At 41.3% G+C, this 22,539-nt stretch overlaps 1 protein-coding gene across 1 annotated transcript in view; it reads left to right on the top strand.

Annotated features, from left to right (window-relative positions):
- Positions 1 to 22,539, top strand: part of LOC122794364 (protein eva-1 homolog C-like) — a 1,797,456-nt gene that overhangs the window by 1,636,537 nt on the left and 138,380 nt on the right. The window contains exon 6 of the mRNA XM_044062695.1: positions 2,244 to 2,405. Within this exon, the coding sequence (XP_043918630.1) occupies positions 2,244 to 2,405 (162 nt within the window). The remainder of the gene's footprint in view (positions 1 to 2,243; positions 2,406 to 22,539) is intronic.

Genomic DNA, 22,539 nt, shown 5'->3' with positions numbered 1-22,539 from the left:
TTTATAAATATGAACATGTGTTTGAATTGTGAGGTAATAACTTTATTTTTTAAAAGGCTCTGGCCAACCCATTAGAAGTTAGAGTTAAAACTTGAAAGAGCACTACTGGAGGGAGTGAATTAAGAAAGAATGAGTTAAAAGGGACATTTAACAGTTAAATATGCAGAAGAATACAAACATGCACAGAAAAAAATAACAGAAAATGATCACTTTGAGCAAATAAATTACAAGCGAAAAACATCTGTATGTAGCTAAGCCTTCTCAGCTCTTTGTTATTTGAAATCATTACTGAGCCCTACGCTACACTGTCTGAATTTCCAGAAGACATCACAGACGGAGACATAAGTACAGAAAACAAACTCACAGGTCTGTATACTGCAAGTTCCATGGTAGCCCTCCCCTTAAATGTTATGCTATTATTTGTATGACCTGCCATGGTAGTTGAAGTCATGCTGTTGTCTGTATAACCTGCTGTGGTAGTCAGTCATGTTATTGTCTGTATGACCTGCCTTGGTAGTCAGTCATTTTATTGTCTGTATGACCTGCCATGTTACTCAGTCATGCTATTGTCTGTATGAGCTGCCATGTTAGTCATACATTTTAGTGTCTGTATGACCTGCCTTGGTAGTCAATCATGTTATTGTCTGTATGACCTGCCTTGGTAGTCAGTCATATTGTTGTCTGTATGACCTGCTGTGGAAATCGGTCATATTATTATCTGTATTACCTTCTGTGGTGTTCAGTCAGTCGTCTTATCTCTATGATCTGCCATGGCAGTCAGTCATGTTACTATCTGTATGTCCTTCGGAAGTAGTCAGTTATGTTATTGTCTGTATGACCTAACATGGTGGTTAATCATATTATTATCTGTATGCCCTGCCATGTTAGTCAGTCAAGTTATTATCTGTATGTCTTACTGTGTTAGTCAGTCATGTTATTATGTCATTATATTATTATATGACCTGCCGTGATAGTTGAAGTCATGTTATCTATATGACCTGCTCTGGCAGTCAGTCATGTTATTATATTATTATATGACCTGCTGTGGTAGTTGAAGTTATATTATTATCTGTATAACCTGCAATGGTAGTCAGTCATGTTATTATGTTATGTTATGATATTATTAGATGACCTGCTGTGGTAGATGAAGTCATGTTATTATCTGTATAACCTGCTGTGGTAGTCAGTCATGTTATTATGTTATTATATTATTATGTGACCTGCCGTGGAAGTCAGTCATGTTATTATCTGTATTACCTACTGTGGTAGTCAGTCATATTATTATCTTTATGGCCTGTTGTAGTAAGTTATATTATTTTCTGTATGACCGGCTGATAATCTGAGACACTAGTTCTCATTTTCTCATTGAACTAACCAACACACACAAAATCCTTTGAGCTGTTCTCATTTTATATTTGCTATACCGACTTATGAAACAGGAATATTTGTGCAGCTGATGTTTTGCACGAGCATTACCTAAAGTAACTTATACTTTCAATCGGTTCTGCATTTCAGTTGTGGTAACTGTTTTTTTAATCTTTTATTACAGTATTTTTATTTCATCTAAATTATGTGTTTTGACTTTATTCTCAGTCATAGCTAAAAAGGGACCTAATAAGTTCAGACTACTCACTGGGTTATGAACTGACTGAAAAAAAAAATACATGTGAGCAGCGCCAAAACTTTTCTGTGAACACTTCTGTAGCATTGACATTACGGTGCACAGCATGTTCCGTAGCAACTTATCTATGAATTCCAATAAAGTGCAAGAGGACAGTACTATGTCTCTGGCCTGGAAGTGAGACTCATTTCACTGGCTTTCATAATTTTAATCTGCAATGTTTTAAGATGCCCCATGTAGTAATCCATTTCTAAGTAAACACATGCGTTGAGTCGCCTAGTTAGGTGCATGTAGTGCATATGTACAATGCCCATTATATAGCTCTATCAGCATTTCTGAACACTATACATTATAGTAGCTTTTAGGGGCTAGGGCAAAGGAAAGATACTTGTTTTATAATTGTCTAATCTGTATGGACTTCCAAATTACACAAGAGCCTTAGATGTGTTCGTTAGTGTAGATAATGCTATGCAGTGTTACTAGAGAGGTTCATATAAAGAACCAGGGGATTTATGGAAAAATTATACTTTTACTCATAATATGACTGATTAATTCATTTTTTTACCTGTCATATGCACATTTTCTGCCATATCAATGATGATATTTACTCTTTCCTACTCAGTACCAAAAAAACTCCTGGATGGTAGTCAACCACAACTGACAAGTTACCAAGGAATTCGACAGTCAAGCCATATCCAGCACCCAAGACCCTATGATCCCAATGTCATTGAAGACGGAGCATATTTTCATGATGTGTCATCCTTCATAACAGAAGCACATTCAGGTACTTTTCTTCAGATAGTCTCATACTGGTGTCATTTGCAGCAGGTTTAGTCAGAGTTCTTTGGTTTTCATGACTTTCTTTTATTTCTGAAGTAAACTGTACTTTCTTTGAGTTCTGAAATCTCTTATCTTGAAAGTTTATGCAACCTTGGATATCTGTAAGATGACACCTTTTGTTTCAAGAAAAGGGGGATACAATCCCAGCTTTCCCAGCTCTGTGGCACAGAGGGCTAAATGCTACCCAGATGACCTGGAATGGATTATTGTCTTAGGAAGCTGGAAGAGCTGGTGAGGGCTAGGCATAAGATATGTGTCTTATATCATGAGTGGTTGTGATGGCTCCTCCCCCTGTAGGGACATGGCTCTCAGGGGAGTGCAATAGGCCACTCACCTAAGAACAGGCCCCAAGGAGAAGGATATGGGTGAAACTGCTCAAGCTAGTGTGGTACCCTTGTGGATTTATGTCAAAGAACAGGCCTACCTGTGTTTGATAGACATAGGCAGCCTGTCAGCAGTGATGCAGATCTCATGACACAACCAGGGGACTGGGTTACGCTGCAGCCATAAAATGTGCTAATGGTTGCCAGGATAAGGGCTCCATGATCAGCTTTTACATCACAGGAAATGAATGAGCTAAGAACAGCTCTCATTCCATGCTGATGGATCAATACACACAGGAAGCTGATAGTTGGCAGGCAGTGGGGTGCCAAAAGAATAAATAAAAAAAGAAAAGAAAAAGCAGATACATTCATAGTTATCACCCTGTGGATGAAAATCACCTGTCCTTTCCTTGCATGTGTACTATCTCTGCAAGTGTAATCACCTATCGTCTCCTTTCATGTGTGCTGTTTCTGCAGGTGTAATCACCTATCCTCTACTTGCAGGTGTGCTATCTATGCAGGTGTAATAACCTATACTTTCCTTGCATGTGTACTATCTCTGCAGGTCTAATCACCTATCCTCTCCTATCATGTGTGCTGTCTCTGCAGGTGTAATCGCCTATCCTTTCCTTGCATGTGTACTGTGACATCCCCATGCTGGGCCAGTAATCAAAGAGCCTGAATCCTTACCACTGACACTGGAGAGGGATGTGCACTTGGAATACAAATTGATAAACTCAGTATTAATAGATACAGACCTGTCTGCATCAAACACAATTTTCATTAAGAGCACACAGGGCACACACTCAGCCCAGGGTCTGGGTGTCTCTGTATGTGTCTCCCCAGGTCCCTGATAAGGCTCCCCACTGCCACTGTGGAATCAGTGCTTTGTGTCCCTGCCCCAAGTAGCTGACACACATACTCTTTGAGATTTAATTTTCACACACACACACACACACACACACACACACACACACACACACACACACACACACACACACACACACACACATACACACACACCTGGGAAAGGCTGGCACAGATAATCCACTCTACCAACTTTGCCCAGACTATAAGGTGGATTCACTGGCACCAGTTAGTTACTACAAGGCTCTTAAAAGGGTATCCAATTATGCTGAATGAAATTAATATTAATGCAAATGGTAATGTTGTCAAAACAGCAAGGCTTTCAGGAGTGTCCAGAGTTATCACCAAATAAATATGTAAAAATATTCTCAAAGCTTAAATATTTCCTAAAAAGGGCCAGCCACAAAATGAAAAGTTTAAATAGATTTACTAATAAATAATTAAAAAACAAGAAAATACTGAATATATATTCAGAGTAAACCACAGAGTTCAAATCACAGGAGATATTGAAAATAAAATTGATTGACAGACTCATGCAAATAAAGAAAAACAATCTCTAATCTAAGCTTCACTATATTCCTGTCTGAATCTAGGAGAATTACTATTCCTTAATAACTTACTCAGTAAAGCAAGACACCATGAACTATGTAAGCAGTCTTTCTAGTCAGCTTTCCCAAAACAGAATACTCAATACTTGGAGATTACGCCCTATAAAATATAATATCCAAAATATCTTGCAGAATGACCTCATCTGGTCACCTGATTTTAGGTTCTCACAGTATCCCCCTTTGAAGCTGAGATAGGACTTTAGCATAGATGGCTCTTACAGATGGCAGTACCTGGGACCTCACCTCTTTTTACTGAGCTAATGAAAAAGGCTTCTTCCAGACCCACTGTTTTTGGTCCTATTCAGCACTGTTGGGTGCCATTTTAATGGTTTACCAACTCCTTTACATTTCTCTTATTTTTTTTCCTTAAAGCCAGCTGATTAACCTCTGCTGATCTAGTAGTCTCTATTAAAACATACACATTTATAGGTTCATAGGTTCATAGGTAGGTACTAGGCTATTGGCCCTAGGGCCCATATAAGCCTAGCCAAAAAGGTACCCTGGCTTTCGCCACCCAAGAAAATTATTTTCCTGTATCCCTGTCGAGCAGAGCACATATGATATAATAGGCTAAATGATCACTGCAGGTCTCATCACCTGTCCTCTCCTATCATGGGTGTTGTCTCTGCAGGTGGAATCACCTATGCTCTACTTGCATGCGTGCTGTCTCTGCAGGTGGAATCACCTATGCTCTGCTTGCATGTGTGCTATCTCTACAGGTGTAATCACCTATCCTTTCTTATCATATGTGTTATTCCTGCAGGTGTAATCATCTATCCTGTCCTTGCAGGTGTGTTATCTGTTCAGGTATAATCATCTATCCTCTCCCATCATGTGTGCTGTCTCTGCAGGTGTAATCACGTGTCCTCTCCTTGTATGTGTACTATTTCTGCAGGTATAATCAGCTAGCCTATCCTATCACATGTGCTTTCTCTGCAGATGTAATTCCATTTCATTCATGCTGATGGTCCTTGCAGATTAAATGCCTTTAAGTAAAATCAGCAGATAGTAAACTCTTCATTTCTTGTTACAGTGAAGGACAGTTATGGAACATATCACCAGTGTGTTTTGTAAAAGATGGCAGGCATTATTCTTGCTCTTGTTAGTGTAATGTGGGAAGGTGACTAAAGCTATGGTGTTAACAAATGTAACAACATCAGTAATGTGGCTGTGAAAATGTTAAATCCAGTTAATAATGCACTGATCTGCATTGCTATTTTAAGAGTCTACATTTTGTACATTGTTTTTTAGTAAAACATTTGGTAAGGCACTATAGTGCTGGAAAATATAAAGTTATTTACTTTAGGTATAACACCAGAGACACATCCCATCCTCTGTGGAACTGTACTGGAGGAGACACTGATGAAAAATAAAAAACTTCTAGTCATAATCACTTTGAGTCTGAAACATGCTGTGAACAGGACTGGATGTAAAGTGTTGTGATGTGTGGTAACAGTAGGGTATACTGACTCAAGGGAAGTCCTAAAGTTTCTTAAAATGTTTAGTAACTGAAATGGATACAGAAATAGTTTAGCAGGACAGTGAAATATGTGTATGTTTACAATTGTCAGTAAAGAACAAAGAGGTTAGGATTGTGTGGAATAACAAAAGTCCTGGGACTGAATGATATGGACTTAAAAGGACGGTAAGAGAAAGTGATTACATTTGCAAAGTGACACGTTTGCAAAGGAAGGAAAGAGATGATAAGACAATTCGACTCATAGAATAAGAGGGTGACATTTAATAGGTTCATAGGTAGGTACTAGGCTATTGGCCCTAGGGCCTATATAAGCCTAGCCCAATGTACCCTGGCGTTCGCCACCCAAGAAAATTATTTTCCTGTGCCACTGTCAAGCAGAGCCACAGAAGTGATCCCCGAGGTGAATTTCCTATCTCCCATCCAATCATCAAGATTTTTCTTGAAGAGTGCTAATGAGGAGCTTTGTTTGATATAGATAGGTAGTTTGTTCCAGAGTATGGGAAGTCACTGGGACAGGAATCTATCCCTCCAGCATATTCTGTTTATTGTGGTGATGAGGTTTAGGTCCCTAGAGCGTGTAGCTCATAGGGATTGGGATTTCTTTAAGTGGAGCATGTCTAAAACCTCTAGATTTGACATAGCTTTGTGTGTTAGGCAGAGATCGCCTCTGAGTAGGCGATATGCAATGGAGTAAAGCTGCAGTTTTTTGAGGTGGTCTGCAAAGGGCATCTCTTTGAGGCCGGTAATCCTCTTTGTGAGGTATTTCTGTGGCCTTTCCAGTTGTTGTAGATGTCTTGTGAGGTACATACCAAAAGGGGCATTGTACTCTATAATGGGTCTAATGAGTGACGAGTAGAGGGGAACAATGAACTCTTTTTTCCTGGATGAGAAACATTTTATGATGAGGTGTGCCACATAGAAGGATTTCCTGACTACTTTGGTGATGTGATTATCAAAGGAGAGACTACTGTCCACCTGTGTCCCAAGGTCTCTTATCACACTTTTGGTGTTAAGTAGACTACCACCTATGTGGTAGTTCATGGATACTGAGTTTTTACCAAAAGGGATGACAATGCACTTTTTGGCATTGAGCTTGAGGCCATGGCTTTGACACCAGGCATCTGTCTCATTGAGGCCCTTTTGTAGGATGTCCACATCTTTTGGGGTTTTGATTATGGCTCCTAGTTTGCAGTCATCTGCGAAATTCATTAGCCAAAGACCTTCTGTGTTGGCCTGTACTTCAGAGAAGTAGATACCAAACAGGACTGGACCCAGGACTGAACCCTGTGGTACTCCACTTGTCACTGGTCTGAAGTTGGATTTGGAGTCTGCTACTTTCACAGTGTGGGTTCTGTCAGTGAGCCAGTTGGCAAGCCATCTTGTAACATAGGGATTTATACATAGTTTAGTGAGTTTATCTATAATTCCAGAGTGAGGGATGATGTCAAAAGCCTTGGCGAGATCTAGATAGGCTGTGTGAACCACCTTACCCTCATCTACGTTTGGTGACTGCTTCAAAGAAGTCTATCAGGTTTAGGAGACATGATCTGCCTTTTACAAACCTGAAGTGGGTGGGGTCCTGAGTTTGGAGATTACCAATGTCATTGTTTATAAGTTCCATGATGATATGCTCCATAGCCTTGCAGACCAGGCTCGTTAGGCTAATGGGGTGGTAGTTTCCGGGGTCTGTGGTGGCTCCCCCTTTGTGGAGTGGGTAACTGTTGCTGTGTGCCATTCAGTGGGCACATAGCCTGAGGTGAGGCTATGACTGAACATGGTACTTAGGTGGGGTGCCAGTTCATTCTGTAGTTCATGTAGAACACAGCCTGGGATGTCGTCAGGTCCCATGGATGCTGTGTTCTTGGCTTTGGATAGTGTGCTTTTTACCTGTGCAGCCGTGATTACAAGAACTTTGCTTTCTTCTGGTATAGAGATGGGCCCTTTAGGGGATGACAGAGGGGTAAAGTTAGCACTGAACCTATCTGCCAGGATGTTGGCAATATCAGTTGGTTCTGTATATTTAGTGCCATTGTACTGTAACTCAGAGCAGATCTGAGTGTTGCCATTGAGATTCTTGACATAGCTTTGTGGTTGTCTTTAGAGTCAGTGGTGATTTTGTTTTCATAACTAGCTTTGGTGGATGTTATGAGGGATCTCAGCTTCTTACTGAGGCTGACCAGGAAGTTTCTCCAATCATGGGATTTTACTCTTTTTTGCAACAGTTTCTTTATTCTGTTGTAGAGTTTGTTGTAGAGTTTGTTTATGGCAGGGGACCACCAGATTGGCTTCCTTTTTTGGAGGATAGCATCTTACTTCTGTTAGGGATTGCATGATCCATGCACTCGTGTAAGTGCTTATAAAGTGCATTTGTGTAGGATTCAGCAGTCATACCTCTATTGTCCGTCAGCATGGGTGTTGTGACATTTGCCACTTCTGTCTTAAGAAGCGTGAAGTCAGCTTTGGAGAAATTTTTTACTGTGGTTTCCTTAATGGGGGGTGGGGGAGGGATGTGGATGTCTAGGGTGATTAGCTTGTGGTCGGATTTGACCAACAAGGAATTGACCTCTGGTGTGGAGCACCGGTTGCCCATGTTGGTAATAACCAGGTCTAGGATATTGCTGCCCCTGGTGGGGGTGTGGATAAGTTGATCCATGGCATTGGAATTTATGAATTCTAGAAAACGTTGAGCACAAAAGTTGGTACATGAGTAGTTTTCCCAGTTAATGGTAGGGTAGTTGAAATCACCAATTATTAGTGTGTTAGGTTGTACTCTAATATTTTCCAGTGTATTAAGAAATGAGGAGTGGGAATCCTGGGGCATGGTGGGGGATCTGTAGCAAGCTACAATTTGGATTGCGGTCTTGCCCAGAGTTAGTTGCACTTGGATAATTTCGGATGCATTATGCTGAGCAACTAGCCTGGACGTGTGGATATCCTTAATGAATATGGACACGCCTCATCTTCTTTCGGCTGTTCCCATTTGGGGTCGCCACAGCAGATCACCTGTTTCCATTTCTTCCTGTCCTCTGCATCTTGCTCTGTCACAACAACCACCTGCATGTCCTCTGTCACTACATACATAAACCTTATCTTAGACCTTCCTCTTTTCCTGTTACCTGGTAGCTTCATCCTTAGCATCTTTTTTCCAATATACTCCGCATCCCTTCTCAGCACATGTCCGAACCAATGTAATCTTGCCTCTCTGGCTTTGTCTCCAAACCTTCCAACCTGGGCTGACCCTCTAATATACTTATTCCTAATCCTGTCCACCCTCGTCACACCCAGTGCAAATCTTAACATCTTTAACTCTGACACATCCAGCTCAAACTCCTGCCTTTTTGTCAATGCTACTGTCTCCAACCCATATAACATAGCTGGTCTCACTGCCTTCTTGTAGACCTTGCCTTTAACTCTTACAGGTACTCGTCTGTCACAAATCACTCCTGACACTCTTCTTCACCCACTCTATCCTGCCTGTACTCTCTTCTTCACCTCTCTTCCACACTCACTGTTACTCTGAACTATTGACCCCAAGTATTTAAACTCATCCACCTTCGCCACCTCTACTCCTTGCATCCTCACCATTCCTCTATCCTCCCTCTCATTCACACACATATATTCTGTCTTAGTCCTGCTGACGTTCATTCCTCTTCTCTCTAGAGCATATCTCCATCTCTCCAGGGTCTCCTCCACCTGTTCCCTACTCTCACTACAGATCACAATGTCATCTGCAAACATCATAGTCCATGGGGACTCCTGTCAGATCTTGTCTGTCAACCCGTTCATCACCATTGCAAATAAGAAAGGGCTCAGAGCTGATCCTTGATGTAACCCCACCTCCACCTTAAATGCATCCATCACTCCCACCGCAGACCTCACCGCTGTTACACTACTCCCGTACATATCCTGTACCACTCTTACATACTTCTCTGACACTCCTGACGTCCTCTTACAATACCACAACTCCTCTCTAGGCACCCTGTCATATGCTTTCTCCAAGTCTACAAAAACACAATGCAACTCCTTCTGACATTCTCTGTACTTCTCCATCAACACTCTCAGAGAAAACATCACATCTGTGGTGCTCTTTCCCAGCTTGAAACCATACTGCTGTTCACTAATCATCACATCCCTTCTTAACCTAGCTTCCACTACTCTTTCCCATAACTTCATGCTGTGACTGATCAATTTAATCCCTCTGTAGTTACTACAGCACTGCACATCTCCCTTATTCTTAAAAATCGGTACCAAAACACTTTTTCTCCATTCCTCAGGCATCCTCTCACTTTCCAAGATTTCATTAAACAATCTGGTTAAAAACTCCACTGCCATTTCACCTAAACACCTCCATGCTTCCACACTTATGTCATCTGGGCCAACATGTACTTCATGATTCACTATCCCTACATCATCCAACCTTCTCTCCCTCTCATTCTCTTCATTCATCAACCCCTCAAAGTACTCTTTCCATTGCCTCAACACACACTCCTCGCTTGTGAGTAGGTTTCTCTCATTATCCTTTATCACCTTTACCTGATGCACATCTTTGCTAGCTCGGTCCCTCTGTCTAGCCAATCGGTACAGGTCCTTTTCTCCCTCCTTAGTGTCCAACCTTTCATACAATTCTTCATATGCCTTATCCTTACCCTTCGCCACCTCTCTCTTTGCCATGCACCTCATCTCCTTATACTCCTGTCTACTTTCTTCATCTCTCTAACAATCCCACTTCTTCTTTGACAACCTGTTTGCCTCTATACTCTTATGTACTTCCTCATTCCACCACCATGTCTCCTTGTCGTCCTTCCTCTCTCCCGATGTGATACCAAGCACCTTTCTAGCCATCTCCCTTACTAGCTCTGCTGTAGTTACCCAGCTATTTGGTAACTCTTCACTGCCACCCAGTGCCTGTCTTAACTCATCCCTGAACTCCACCTCACAATTACCCTTTTTCAATTTCCACCATTTGATCCTTGGTGCTGCCCTCACACTCCTTCTCCTCTTCTTGATCACCAACATCATCCTACAAACCACCATCCTATGCTGCCTAACTACACTTTCTCTGGCCACCACTTTACAGTCTCCAATCTCCTTCAAACTGGCTCTCCTACATAAGATATAATTCACCTGTGTGCATCTTCCTCCACTCGTGTATGTCACCCTATGCTCCTCCCTCTTGTTAAAATACATATTTACCACAGCCATATCCATCCTTTTCGCAAAATCCACTACCATCTGACCTTCTGCATTCCTTTGTTTAACACCATACCAACCCATCACTTCCTCATCCCCACTTTTCCCTTCACCAACATGCCCATTTAAATCTGCTCCAATCACCACTCTCTCACCCTTGGGTACAGTCATCACCACTTCATCCAATTCACTCCAAAGTTTTTCTTTCTCATCCATTGCACACCCAACTTGTGGAGCATATGCACTAACAACATTAATCATTACACCATCAATTTCCAGCTTCATAAACATCACTCTATCAGACACCCTTTTCACCTCAAAAACAATATTCATACTGTTCCTTCAGAATAACTCCTACGCCATTTCTCCTCCCATCCACACCATGATAAAACAATTTGAACCCACCTCGGATACACCTAGCTTTACTCCCCTTCCATCTGATCTCTTGCACACACAATATACCAACCTTCCTTCTGTCCATCATATCAGCTAGCTCTCTCCCTATACCAGTCATACTGCCAACATTCAAAGTTCCGACCCTCACTACCACAGTCATAGCCTTTTTCCTCACTTCCTGCCTTCGGCCATGCCTTCCTCCTCTTGAAAGTACAAAAACACACTTTCACTGCAAGGGTGCTTTTATTAAGGTATTGCAGATTATCTGGTGTAACAGCAGCCTACCAGTGCATTTCCAACTGTCTGAGATATGTTTTTATGTTTTCTTTATCAACAAGAGTCGTAAACTTTCCAGATACACCAATTTGGAGCAGGCAACCTAAATAGAACTAATCCTGTATGAAGCTCTCTCAGTCATCTGCGACTAATACTACCCTCCTGTACAGTACTAATATCCCCCTCTCCTCCTATATAACTGTACAACTTATTCGTTATATTTCTTGAGTTCATTACAGACCTATATAATAGTAAAATCTTCCTTCCTACATAATTTTATAATTTACATTACTCATCCACCTTGCCAACCTTTCTTCACTGAAATATAAGAACACTAAACTTCTTTACAACAATGTTTTCACTTCTACAGTATCAGCTCATTTACTTTCTGCAAGATTTTAGAACTACGAGAAATGTATGGACTTGAGCTTTTCGACCCAGGACTCCACTGAAAATGGGATCTGCCCAGTTGGACTTTCCTGGTCAACAAAACAAATAAATAAATAAAATAATATACATGCAACTCAGTGCAGTATTTTGCATTGCAAAATAAGAAGATGCCATTCAGGTGCAGTTACTCACTTAAAAGTTCTACGAAGTATCAGTTTAGAGAGACAAAAATTATACCAGAAACATCTGGCTAATCAAGAGTTACTTTGAAGAGTTGTTAAAGACATTTTCTTTGTTTCATTTGTAATAATGACAAGCAGTTGTTGAAACCCTGATAGGTTCCATTGTTTAACCTGCAACAGGCTGCCTTCAAGAAGTTTGACTGCATAACCATATAGTGATATTTTTTAACATGCATTTATTATTGCAGTTATTTTTTATATTTTATGCTTTTGATCTGCGGCGGTGGTGCTGCGGTAGCGTTGTCGCCTCACAGTTAGATGTTGCCCGTTCGATTCTCAGTTAGAGTGTCTTCTGTGTGGCGACATGCGTGAATGGGCGTTCCTTCGTTGGAGGTTGTGTGTTAGGCCCGGCAAGCCTAAATAAAACTCTACTGCCAATCATTAGCGGACCGGAGTTCCGCTGTGGCGACCCCTAACCGGGAAAAGCCGAAAGACACAAACAGTTCCTGCTGACCACTAACCATCAGTTATGTCGTAATTTGTTGACCCATTTCCCTCTTGTAGAAACAGCTGATCACAAGAAACCATTGTCTGGGAAGCTATCATGGTTTTCTTGTGGTGAGGACTAATTTTCTCTGTTCATAACCAGAATCATGGGAAGGCATTACATAATGTGTTAATGTTTATTTTTAGAAATTAGGTTCCCTGGTTTTGTGTTAGCTTTCCCAGTACTGCATTTTACGTATATACTCTAACTTGAACCAGATCAGACATTACATAGTAGACCAGGCAAAAATCAGATTCAAAAACACCTGTAAGAAACACAATAAAATGACATTTCCTAAGTTAAAATAGTTAAAATGTTTTAGTCCTCTGTTTTTTAGGGGTCTACTTGAGCTAGTAGAAAATTAGCTCATCAAAACCCGGTTCATCAACCACACATTAATGAAAGTGGTAGTTTGATGAAAATGTCATATGTACAAGAATATGGCTGACAGTTAATGGCAAGTGACTATAGCATGCAGTGCTTCAAAAATAAAACAATCCATCAGTTATTTGGGTGGCGCATCCCACTATCCCTTAATTCAAGAGCTTTTTTTTCATAATCTTACAAATGCATAACTCCTCTGCCAGAAAGTGGAGGATACAACTCTTATTAATCCCTGAAACTTTGCAATTTCAAAAAATATTTAATTCCACAGATGCCTTCACAAAATTTCACAACATTGCATTGCAAGACTGTTATTTATTTTTGCTAAAGTTTCCTCCATTTGTTATATATAACTGTAGTTAAGTAGCTTGATTTGTTCTGGAATTCAACAGGTGTGGACGTCTCTGTAGCATCAGATTTTCCACCACATTCAGTGAAGAGTGCTGCAGTTTAGTCACCTTAGTCAGTTTTTGTACTCTCGAGTTCTTTTTGTTCAGAAATCAGTGTACCCTTCTAAGCTGTTTCAGGTAGACTGATCAGAAGAAACTTTAAGTTGTCATCTGCCATTATCCCTTAGGTCCTTAATGACTGCATTATTGTAAGAGGCAGGATCGGACAACTGCATCTGCAAAATTTGGTCCAAGCAAACTATAATCTCTGCTTTAAATCCATGTGTTTCTTTTATCACCACTACTGCAGAATATTTTCCTGAGTAATATAAATGTAATCATTCCTGTTTCTGCTGATTATTATATTATGAAATGGTATCAAAAACATTAACAAGAGCACCATTGAAGTGCTTCTCCTGACTCAGGCATACAGTCACAAAATAAATAAGTAACGGGGAGATATTAGATAAAAATGATGTTTGCCATAGTACAGAAAGAAACTAGATGGACACAAATAGCAGATGAGCTTGGATTTTTTATTCTTCAGAAAATGCCATGTAGAAAATAATGCACCAATTATTACCATATAATTTTCTGGCTCTTACATCTGCTTTGTAACATCTCTTTGTAAATCAGAAACCATTTCACTTCTGCCATTTGTCTTTGACTGGTTTCTCCCTAGCTTCCCACATCCCAGGCAGTATTACATTTTTTGTACCCACTTTTCTCCCATTATCTTTATCACAGTATATTTAACTTTTCATCAATAAGAAAAGTATTATCCTAACTAACACCCCCTCCACAAATCCCTTAATTACCACCCTACTAATATGCTCCCCATATAGACACCCATGATACTCAGGATCCAAATGGGTTTGGGGTACATGACTTAGCTTGCAAGGGTCTGAGTGGTCACTAGCCTAGTGACAACCTATGATCTTATGAACCTATGAACTATATTTTATGAATAAAGGTCTAGTTCTCCACTTTTGTAGTATCTCAGTGCAGGGGAACAGAAAGAAGATATTGTTTTATATGAATGTAAAGAACCCAGGAAGTATAGTCCTGGATGTCACCATAACAGGGCATAACTGTGGTACTAGCAACTAGAATTGGAAAGGACTGCAAACAATTGAGGATGGTACTATAGCTCAGAGAGAACCTAATGATGACTAAAATTCAAACTGAACTGAGCAAATTAAGAAAGTATGGGCATTCTTAAGATAGGCAGAAACAGACATTCATGCAGGAGCTGTTCCCAGAACCTAGGGCTTATAGGTTCATAGGTTTATAGGTAGGTACTAGGCTATCTGCCCAAGGGCAGTTATAAGCCTAGCCAGACTGTGTCGTCTTTCACCGCCCCATTGATTAAATAACTGATCCTCTGTCAAGCAGAGCCAATGAATTTATCCCAGGGGTGTATTTTCTGTTACCGATCCACTCGTGAAGGTTTCTCTTGAAGAGTGTTAGTGAGGGGCTCTGCCTAATGTAGTTTGGAATTTTGTTCCAAAGCATGGGGAGTCTCTGTGACAGGAATCTATCCTCCCAGCATGTTCTATTTATTGTTGTGGTGAGGTTTAGCTCACTAGGGCGTGTGGCTCGCAGTGACTTGGATTTCTTTAGGTGGAGCCTGTCCATCAGTTGTGAGTTGGATATGGCTTTGTAAGCCAGGCAGAGATCACCTCTGAGTAAGCGATATGCCACTGAATACAGCCAGAGATTTTTCAGTTGAGCTGCATAGTTTGAGGCCAGTAATCCTTTTGGCGAGGTACTTTTGTGGTCTTTCCAGCTGATGGAAGTGTCTTGTGAGGTACATCCCAAATGGGGCGTTGTATTCTATGATGGGTCTGATGAGTGATGAGTAGAGGGGCACTATAACCTCTTTATTTCTAGATGCAAACCCTTTAGTAATTAGATGGGTAACATAGAAGGATTTCCTAACTACTTTGGCAATATGATTGTCAAAGGAGAGATTACTATCTACCTGGGTCCCCAGATCTCTTTTTACCTCATCTGTACTAAGGGGGCTGCCACCTATGTGGTAATTCGTGGGTGTTTTGTTTTTCCCAAATGGGGTGACTATGCATTTTTTGGCATTTAGCTTGAGGCCATGACTTTGACACCAGGTGTCCATCTCAGTAAGGCCCTTTTGGAGGATGTCCGTGTCAGCCGGAGAGTCAATTATGGCTCCCAGTTTGCAGTCATCGACGAACTTGGTTAGCCATAGTCCTTCTGTGTTTGCCTATACTTCTGAGAAGTATATGCTGAACAGTAGGGGTCCCAGGACCGAACCTTGTGGGACACCATTTGTGACAGGTTTAGAGTCAGACCTGGAGCCTGCTATTCTTACCGTGTGAGTTCTGTCTGTAAGCCATTTGGCAACCCATCTCATGACGTAGGGGTTTATGTTTAGGCTGGTGAGTTTTTCTGTAATACCCGAGCGGGGAATGGTATCAAAAGCCTTGGCGAGGTCAAGGTAGGCTGTGTGAACTACCTTTCCCTCATCTATGGCCTTGGTGACTGTCTTGAAGAAGTCAACCAGGTTTAGTAGGCATGATCTGCCCTTAACAAAGCCAAACTTGGTCGGGTCAAGTGTTTGGAGGTTCTCAATGTCTTTGTTAATGAGTTCCATGATGATGCGCTCCATAGCCTTGCAGACCAGGCTAGTCAGGCTTATGGGGCGATAGTTACCAGGGTCAGTTGTGGCCCTTCCTTTGTGGAGTGGAATAACCATTGCTGTGTGCCATTCTATTAGCACGTAGCCTGTGGAGAGGCTGAGGTTGAACAGTGTGTTTAGGTGGAGGGTTAGTTCATTCTGTAGTTCGTGCAAGATGCAGCCTGGGACACCATCTGGCCCCATTGGCGCTGTGTTTTTGGCTTTTGAAAGGGCTGTTTTCACTACTGCGTCTATAATTTCTGGGACACTACACTTTTCTGGTATTGTTGTAGGCCCTTTTGGGGGTGAGAGGGGGGTGAAGTTTGCACTGAATCTATCTGCCAGGATGTTGGAAATATATGTAGGTTCAGTATATTTTGTGCTATTTTGTACTAGTTCAGTGCACATCTGCGAGTTGCCACTTAGATTCTTAACATAGCTAAAGAAGGCTTTGTGGTTATCTTTTGAATCCTTGGCTATTTCTCTTTCGAAGTTAGCCTTGGATGATTTTATGAGGGACCTTAGTTTCTTACTGATACTGATCAGGGATGTCTTTCCTTCTTGGGATTTGCTTTTTTTATGAACTAGTTTCCTCCTTCTATTGTATAGCCTATTTATTACAGGGGTCCACCAGACTAGTTTCCTTCTCTTAGAGGAGTGAGTCTTGGTTTTGCTAGGGATGACATGATCCATGCATCCTTGTAGGTGCTCATATAGTGCATTTGTAAAGGTTTCTGCATCTTGGGTAGCGTTATCCTTTAGCGTGGGGGCTGTGAAACTGACCGCCTCTGTCTTAAGTAAGGTAAAGTTTGCTTTAGAAAAGCTTTTGCTGTGGTTTCCTTAGTTGGGGGTGGTGGTGGGGTGTGGACATCCAGAGTGATTAGTTTATGGTCTGATCTAACCAGTGATGGGTTGACCACAGGTGTGGAACACCTGTCGCCCATATTGGTGATGACCAGGTCCAATATGTTTTCACCTCTGTTAGGGGAGTTTACCAGCTGATCCAGGGCATTTGAGTTGATGAATTCGAGGAAGCACTGGGCCTGGGGGTTTTTACTCGAGCAGTTTTTCCAGTTAATGGTAGGGTAATTGAAATCGCCCAATATCAGGGTGTTCGGTAGGACCTTCATGTTTTCCATTGTCTGCAGAAAGGTGAAGTGATGGTCCTGGGTCATGGAGGGTGATCAGTAGCAGGCCACAATTTGCATTGCAGATTTGCCCGATGTTAGTTGCACATGGATGATCTCAGAGGTATCATGCTGCACCACTAACCTGGAGGTGTAGGTATCCTTGATGAATATGGATACACCCTCTCCTTTTGTGTTTCGGTCCATGGTCTGTGGCCAAAACGTGTGGTATGAGTTGTAGCCCGGTAGTGCTGGGGTGTTCTCCGGAGCCTTGAACCAGGTTTCAGTTACTGCACAGATGTTGACATTCTCCATATTGAGGAGTGCTTTGAGCGTGTGCATTTTGAGATTTAAACTCCTGGCGTTGAGTAGCATAACCCTCAGTTTTTTGTTAATTGTGCTGTTTATGGAGGTGGGTTTGACTTTTAAGCCTTGCCTAAAAAAGGCACTATGGGGGCAGCAAGAGCCTTGGCCAGTATTCAAAAGCCTAGGGGTGACAGGTGCAGGCCGTCTCTTGTGAAGCAATGTGGCTTGTTGAGCATGTCGTCACAGGCTAACAGACACTGGATCCCCTTTGAATGACACCAGAAGCTTAGCCAATTGTTGAAACTGATCATTTTTTCTTTATATTGAGGTATCATTCTTGGTGAGGGCAGGATGATACTCAGGATCAGGGTCATACCAGCCTGTGCTACATGATCAGAGAGCTCTTCCATGTCTCTTTTCATGTAGTCCAGGGAGGTGGGTCTCAGGTCATTCACACTAACATGAACAATGACAGAGACATATTTGTACTTGTTCTGGAGTGACCTGAGTGCTTGTGTTATGTGGTGGATTCTGGCTCCTTGCAGGCAGCCAACAGTAACCTTCTGCTTCTCCAGCCTAGTGAGTGGGACATCAGTGTGCCTGACTAAAGAGTCACCTATTACTAGTGTGTTAGGTATGTTATTTCGCCTTAAGGGCTGTGATTGTGCGGCACACTGATTTTGTGTTTTATATGTTGTCTGGTTTGTGATAGGATGTGCAGGTTGTTTGGGTGTCTGCTTTGGAGCTCTCTGATGCTTTTGCAGGTTTTTATTTAGAGCCTTTGAGTATGATTTTATGTATTTTGTGTATTTATGTGTATTTTTAACCAGTGCTGGTTTAGCAGGTCTGTGTGTGGCTGGAGGTGTGGTGCAAGTGTTAACCTTCTCCTCTTACCTGTCTGTTCCAGTCTTGGGGGGAGACAGCTTAGCCTCCAGTTTGGCTGTATAATTGCATCTCTTGCATATGTTAGTGTTTTGTGGTAGGAGGAGAGGGTTTTCTGTGTACATGAGGTAGTTGTAACATTGCCTCAGGATACCCAGATTCACCACCTGGACTGGAGAGTACACCTGAAATTGCCCTTTGGTCATGCCTGAATAGTAGGGTGAGCTGCTTAGTCACTTGGTTGGTGAGGGGTGAATAAAGAGACTTGCCCTACTGGTCAATCAAGTGTCAGGGTATATTAGTGCTTGCTATTAGGTCTGAGCAAGTGCTGGGCTGTAGGATGTTTTTTGAGTGCTTAGGTTGAGGGACTAGTTTTAAGGGAAAAACTGAAGAGGTGACTAAGTGGAGCCGGGGTTACTTTAACCCTAGCTAACAGGCGCTGCCCAGTGTGCAAAACCATGCAAATGTGGTTTTTATAGCAGGGAAATGAAAGCAATAGAAATTAGCCCAAAATAGCAAATAAACTACTAATTCTGGGCTAGAACCACTCCTCCAGGGACAGACAGGCTGCTCAAAGCTCCCTCTCTCACAGGTGAACAGAGAAACTTCCTAATATCCAAGTAAGGTATGGGCAACTCAGAAACATGTAACACAACTCTGAATTCAGCACTAGCCTGAAAACTGGACTATACTTGTTCCTGCTGCCTGCTTTCGGCTGATTTACTATGCTTTTCTGTTAAAAAGCATAGTAAATCAGCCAATTTACGAACTTTGATAGTCTGTTTCCTTTTTGAAACAGAATACCGGAGTTTGTACAGTGTTTTCTGGACTACCGGACAATCAGTTTGATTTCCGGATAGTCCAGAAAAAAAAATGGAGGGGTGGCAACCCTTGGTCTTTTAAACCAGAAAGTTGAAAGAGATGGACAAACTGTCCAAATGGTCAATAAACTACAATTTCTGGGCCAAGAACCACTCCTCTTGTGGTAGACAGGCTACCTAGTGCTTACCACTCCCACTGATAAGCTAGAAAGCTTTCCTCCAACACAGAAAGGCTTGGGGGGCTCAGAAGCTTGCCAACAGTCTTGGACACAGCAACTCTGTATCTAGACTAGGGTATTTACGGGAAAGGTGGGAAACAAGCGCAAGTGCAGCTTTTAAACCAGAAAGTTGAAAGAGATGGAAAAAAACTGCCCAAACGGCCAACAGCTAGAATTTCTGGGCCAGGAACCACTCCTCTTGTGGTAGATAGGCTACCTAATGCTTACCACTCCCACTGATAAGCTAGAAGGCTTCCATCCAACACAGAAAGGCTTGGGGGACTCAGAAGCTTACAAAGAGTCCTGGATACAGCAAATCTGTACCTGGATTAGACTACTTACAGAAAAGGCTTGGAACAAGTGAAAATGCAGGCTTTTAAGCCAGCAAGTTGAAAGAGATGGAAAACTGCCCAAACGGCCAATAAACTACAATTTTTGGGTCAAAAGCTCACTCTTCCTGTGGAGGATAGGCAACCTAGTGCTTACCATTCCCACTGATAAGCTAGAAGGCTACCCTCCAACACAGAAAGGCTTGGAGGGCTCAGAAGCTTACTAACAATCCCGGATACAGCAACTCTGTAATCGGACTAGGGTAGTTATAGGAAAGGCTGGAAACAGGCACAAGTGGGCTTTCAAACCAGAAAGTTGAAAGAGATGTAAAACAAAATGCTCAAACAGCCAATAGCTACAATTTCTGGGCCAGGGACCACTCCTCTTGTGGTAGATAGGCTACCTAATGCTTACCACTCCCACTGATAAGCTAGAAGGCTTCCCTCCAACACAAAAAGGCTTGGGGGGGGGGGGCTCAGAAGCTTACAAAGAGTGCTGGATACAGCAAATCTGTGCCAGGACTAGACTAGTAAGAGGAAAGGCAGGAAACAAGTGCAAACACAGGCTGTGAAACTTGGCCAGCATTTGCTAGAAAATATATATAATATTTACATGATAAGAGTGGGAGACATTACTTGTAGGAGATATGTTTCAGATAGATTGACTCATCCTTGCAGGTGCCTCAGTTAAATACAAATCTTTTTTTTTTAGTCACATGGGGAGGTCAGTCTTAGACAACTAAGGAAGTGCTACCCATAAAGTAAGCACATTGTCCTAGCAGTTCCTGTGATGGTGTTTTAGTCTTTTTGTAGCTAATGCTTGTTAATAGAGTCAGTATAGTGATCATAGATGGGTCCTTTTGATACGTTTCCCTGCTTATTATATGACTGGTACTAAAAGAAGAAAAAAATACAGTTTGGTATGCTAAATATTTAATAGTAGGAGGATTATATTAAGGACATTCTGTTGAGTATTGTAAAATATATTTAGTTGGTCAGCTGGCAGTAAAACGTGGAGAAAGCCATATTTTTATCAAGGATACAGATGAAAAATTAAGTTATAAGATGCTAGTTTTCAGGGTGTTTGAAAAGTTTCAAAAGTGTAAAAAGTAGGAGTCATAGGACAGCTGTCTTAAGGAAAGTAGGTAAAGCAATGAAGAATGTTTAAATCATGGAAATTATGGAATAGTTGATGGTTAAGAAAATTATAGTAGGCTGTCCATTTTTGTGTGCAGCAAGATTGAGAAACATAAAAAACTTGGAAAGGAAGGACTCCTGAAAGAAAATAAGCTAAGCGTCCCTGTGGTATCCATTTTCTTTATCTGTACTCTGAAGTGGTCCCAGGCAAGTGGAGAAGCGCATTTATTTACTAGCCAGCAAGTCTGACATCTGTGGCTTAAAGTAATGGGCAGTTGTGTTAGAAAAGAACATTAGTAAAATGCCTTAAAGTGAACCGGTAAGGAATTCTAGGCAGCACTATGTCTTTTATATTTGAAATCTGGACCCTTGTTACAATTGTGATGGGGATTTCTGTGCTCTTTGGAATTTTAGACTGCAATTGCAAATGTGGGCTGTATGTACTTAGTATGAAGATGCAGTACCACCGATTATGCCCCCCTACTCTAAGGTGCAGTAAGCTTTACAATAATATACATAATCAGTTGGACAGTGGGTGGCACATGCCTCAACATTATAGGATATGGGGACTGTTCCTCTACAAAAATGCTTTAACAGTCAGTTTTATAATGGCGATAATAAATAGCACTGGGCCGTGGTAGTGTGTTTGCTTAGAATGTTATGGCAGTAGTATAGTTTGAAAGCTGTATAATGACGGTATAACATTCTAAACATTACAGACAGTTTTAAAAAATCACCGATCCATCACCAGACAAGTTAACATAAAATATTTGTACACTGTCTGATTTTGCAGAATGACTAGGATTTTGCCTCATACTTCTGACATGACATTATTTTTCTGGTAAACCAATGAAAATCGCATTCAGTCAGTATTGCCAGACATTAAAGTTTCGTACTTCTTATGGTTTGTATCAGAAAAACCCACACTGATGCAAAACCTGTTGTTCTATTGTTTTAAAGCTTTGATTTTTGCTTAGACCCTCCTAATCATACGTCTTTCTTGCCATTCAGAAAATGCATATTGATTCAAAACTAGTTGTTCTGTTTGATTGTATAACATCCTTGAGTGCGCCACATCGTAATTGTTTTTACTGTTTGGTAAATCACTGAGGTTTACAGTCAATGACAGGTGTATGGGCTTCATTCTTCTTATTCAGAAAATGCATTGTGATGTAAAGCATGTTGTTTTGTCAACTCTATCAGTGAATTAAATAATAAAATAAAAGTTTCATGCATATCTAAGACCATTTGTATTGACATGAGAACATGGCACTTCATTATTGGCTTTGAGTTACGCACTCTCCAGTGTTCTGTATATATCACCTTTACAACTTTTGTTTGAAATATTCAGACACAAGTTTATTTTGCTTAATTGCAGGGTTTACAGCATTAGGTGTTGCAGTTGTAGTAAGGACACCAATTATTTGTGATTCACTCATAGTGCAGTTTCTGAAGTTTGTTTTGAAATGTCTCATTCTATTCTCCTTTTAAAGTGACTGAATTACAGCTTGCTTTTTTTGACATACAAATAGTAACAGTTTAAAGCTGCAGTCTTTGCTGCTTGAAAGAT

The sequence above is a fragment of the Protopterus annectens genome, chromosome 2.part1 (genome assembly GCF_019279795.1).
Source record: "Protopterus annectens isolate FY-2018-M chromosome 2.part1, PAN1.0, whole genome shotgun sequence".
NCBI lineage: Eukaryota > Metazoa > Chordata > Ceratodontiformes > Protopteridae > Protopterus > Protopterus annectens.
The sequence above is the reverse complement of the archived record's forward strand: the minus strand, read 5'-3'. Positions and strand labels throughout refer to the sequence as shown.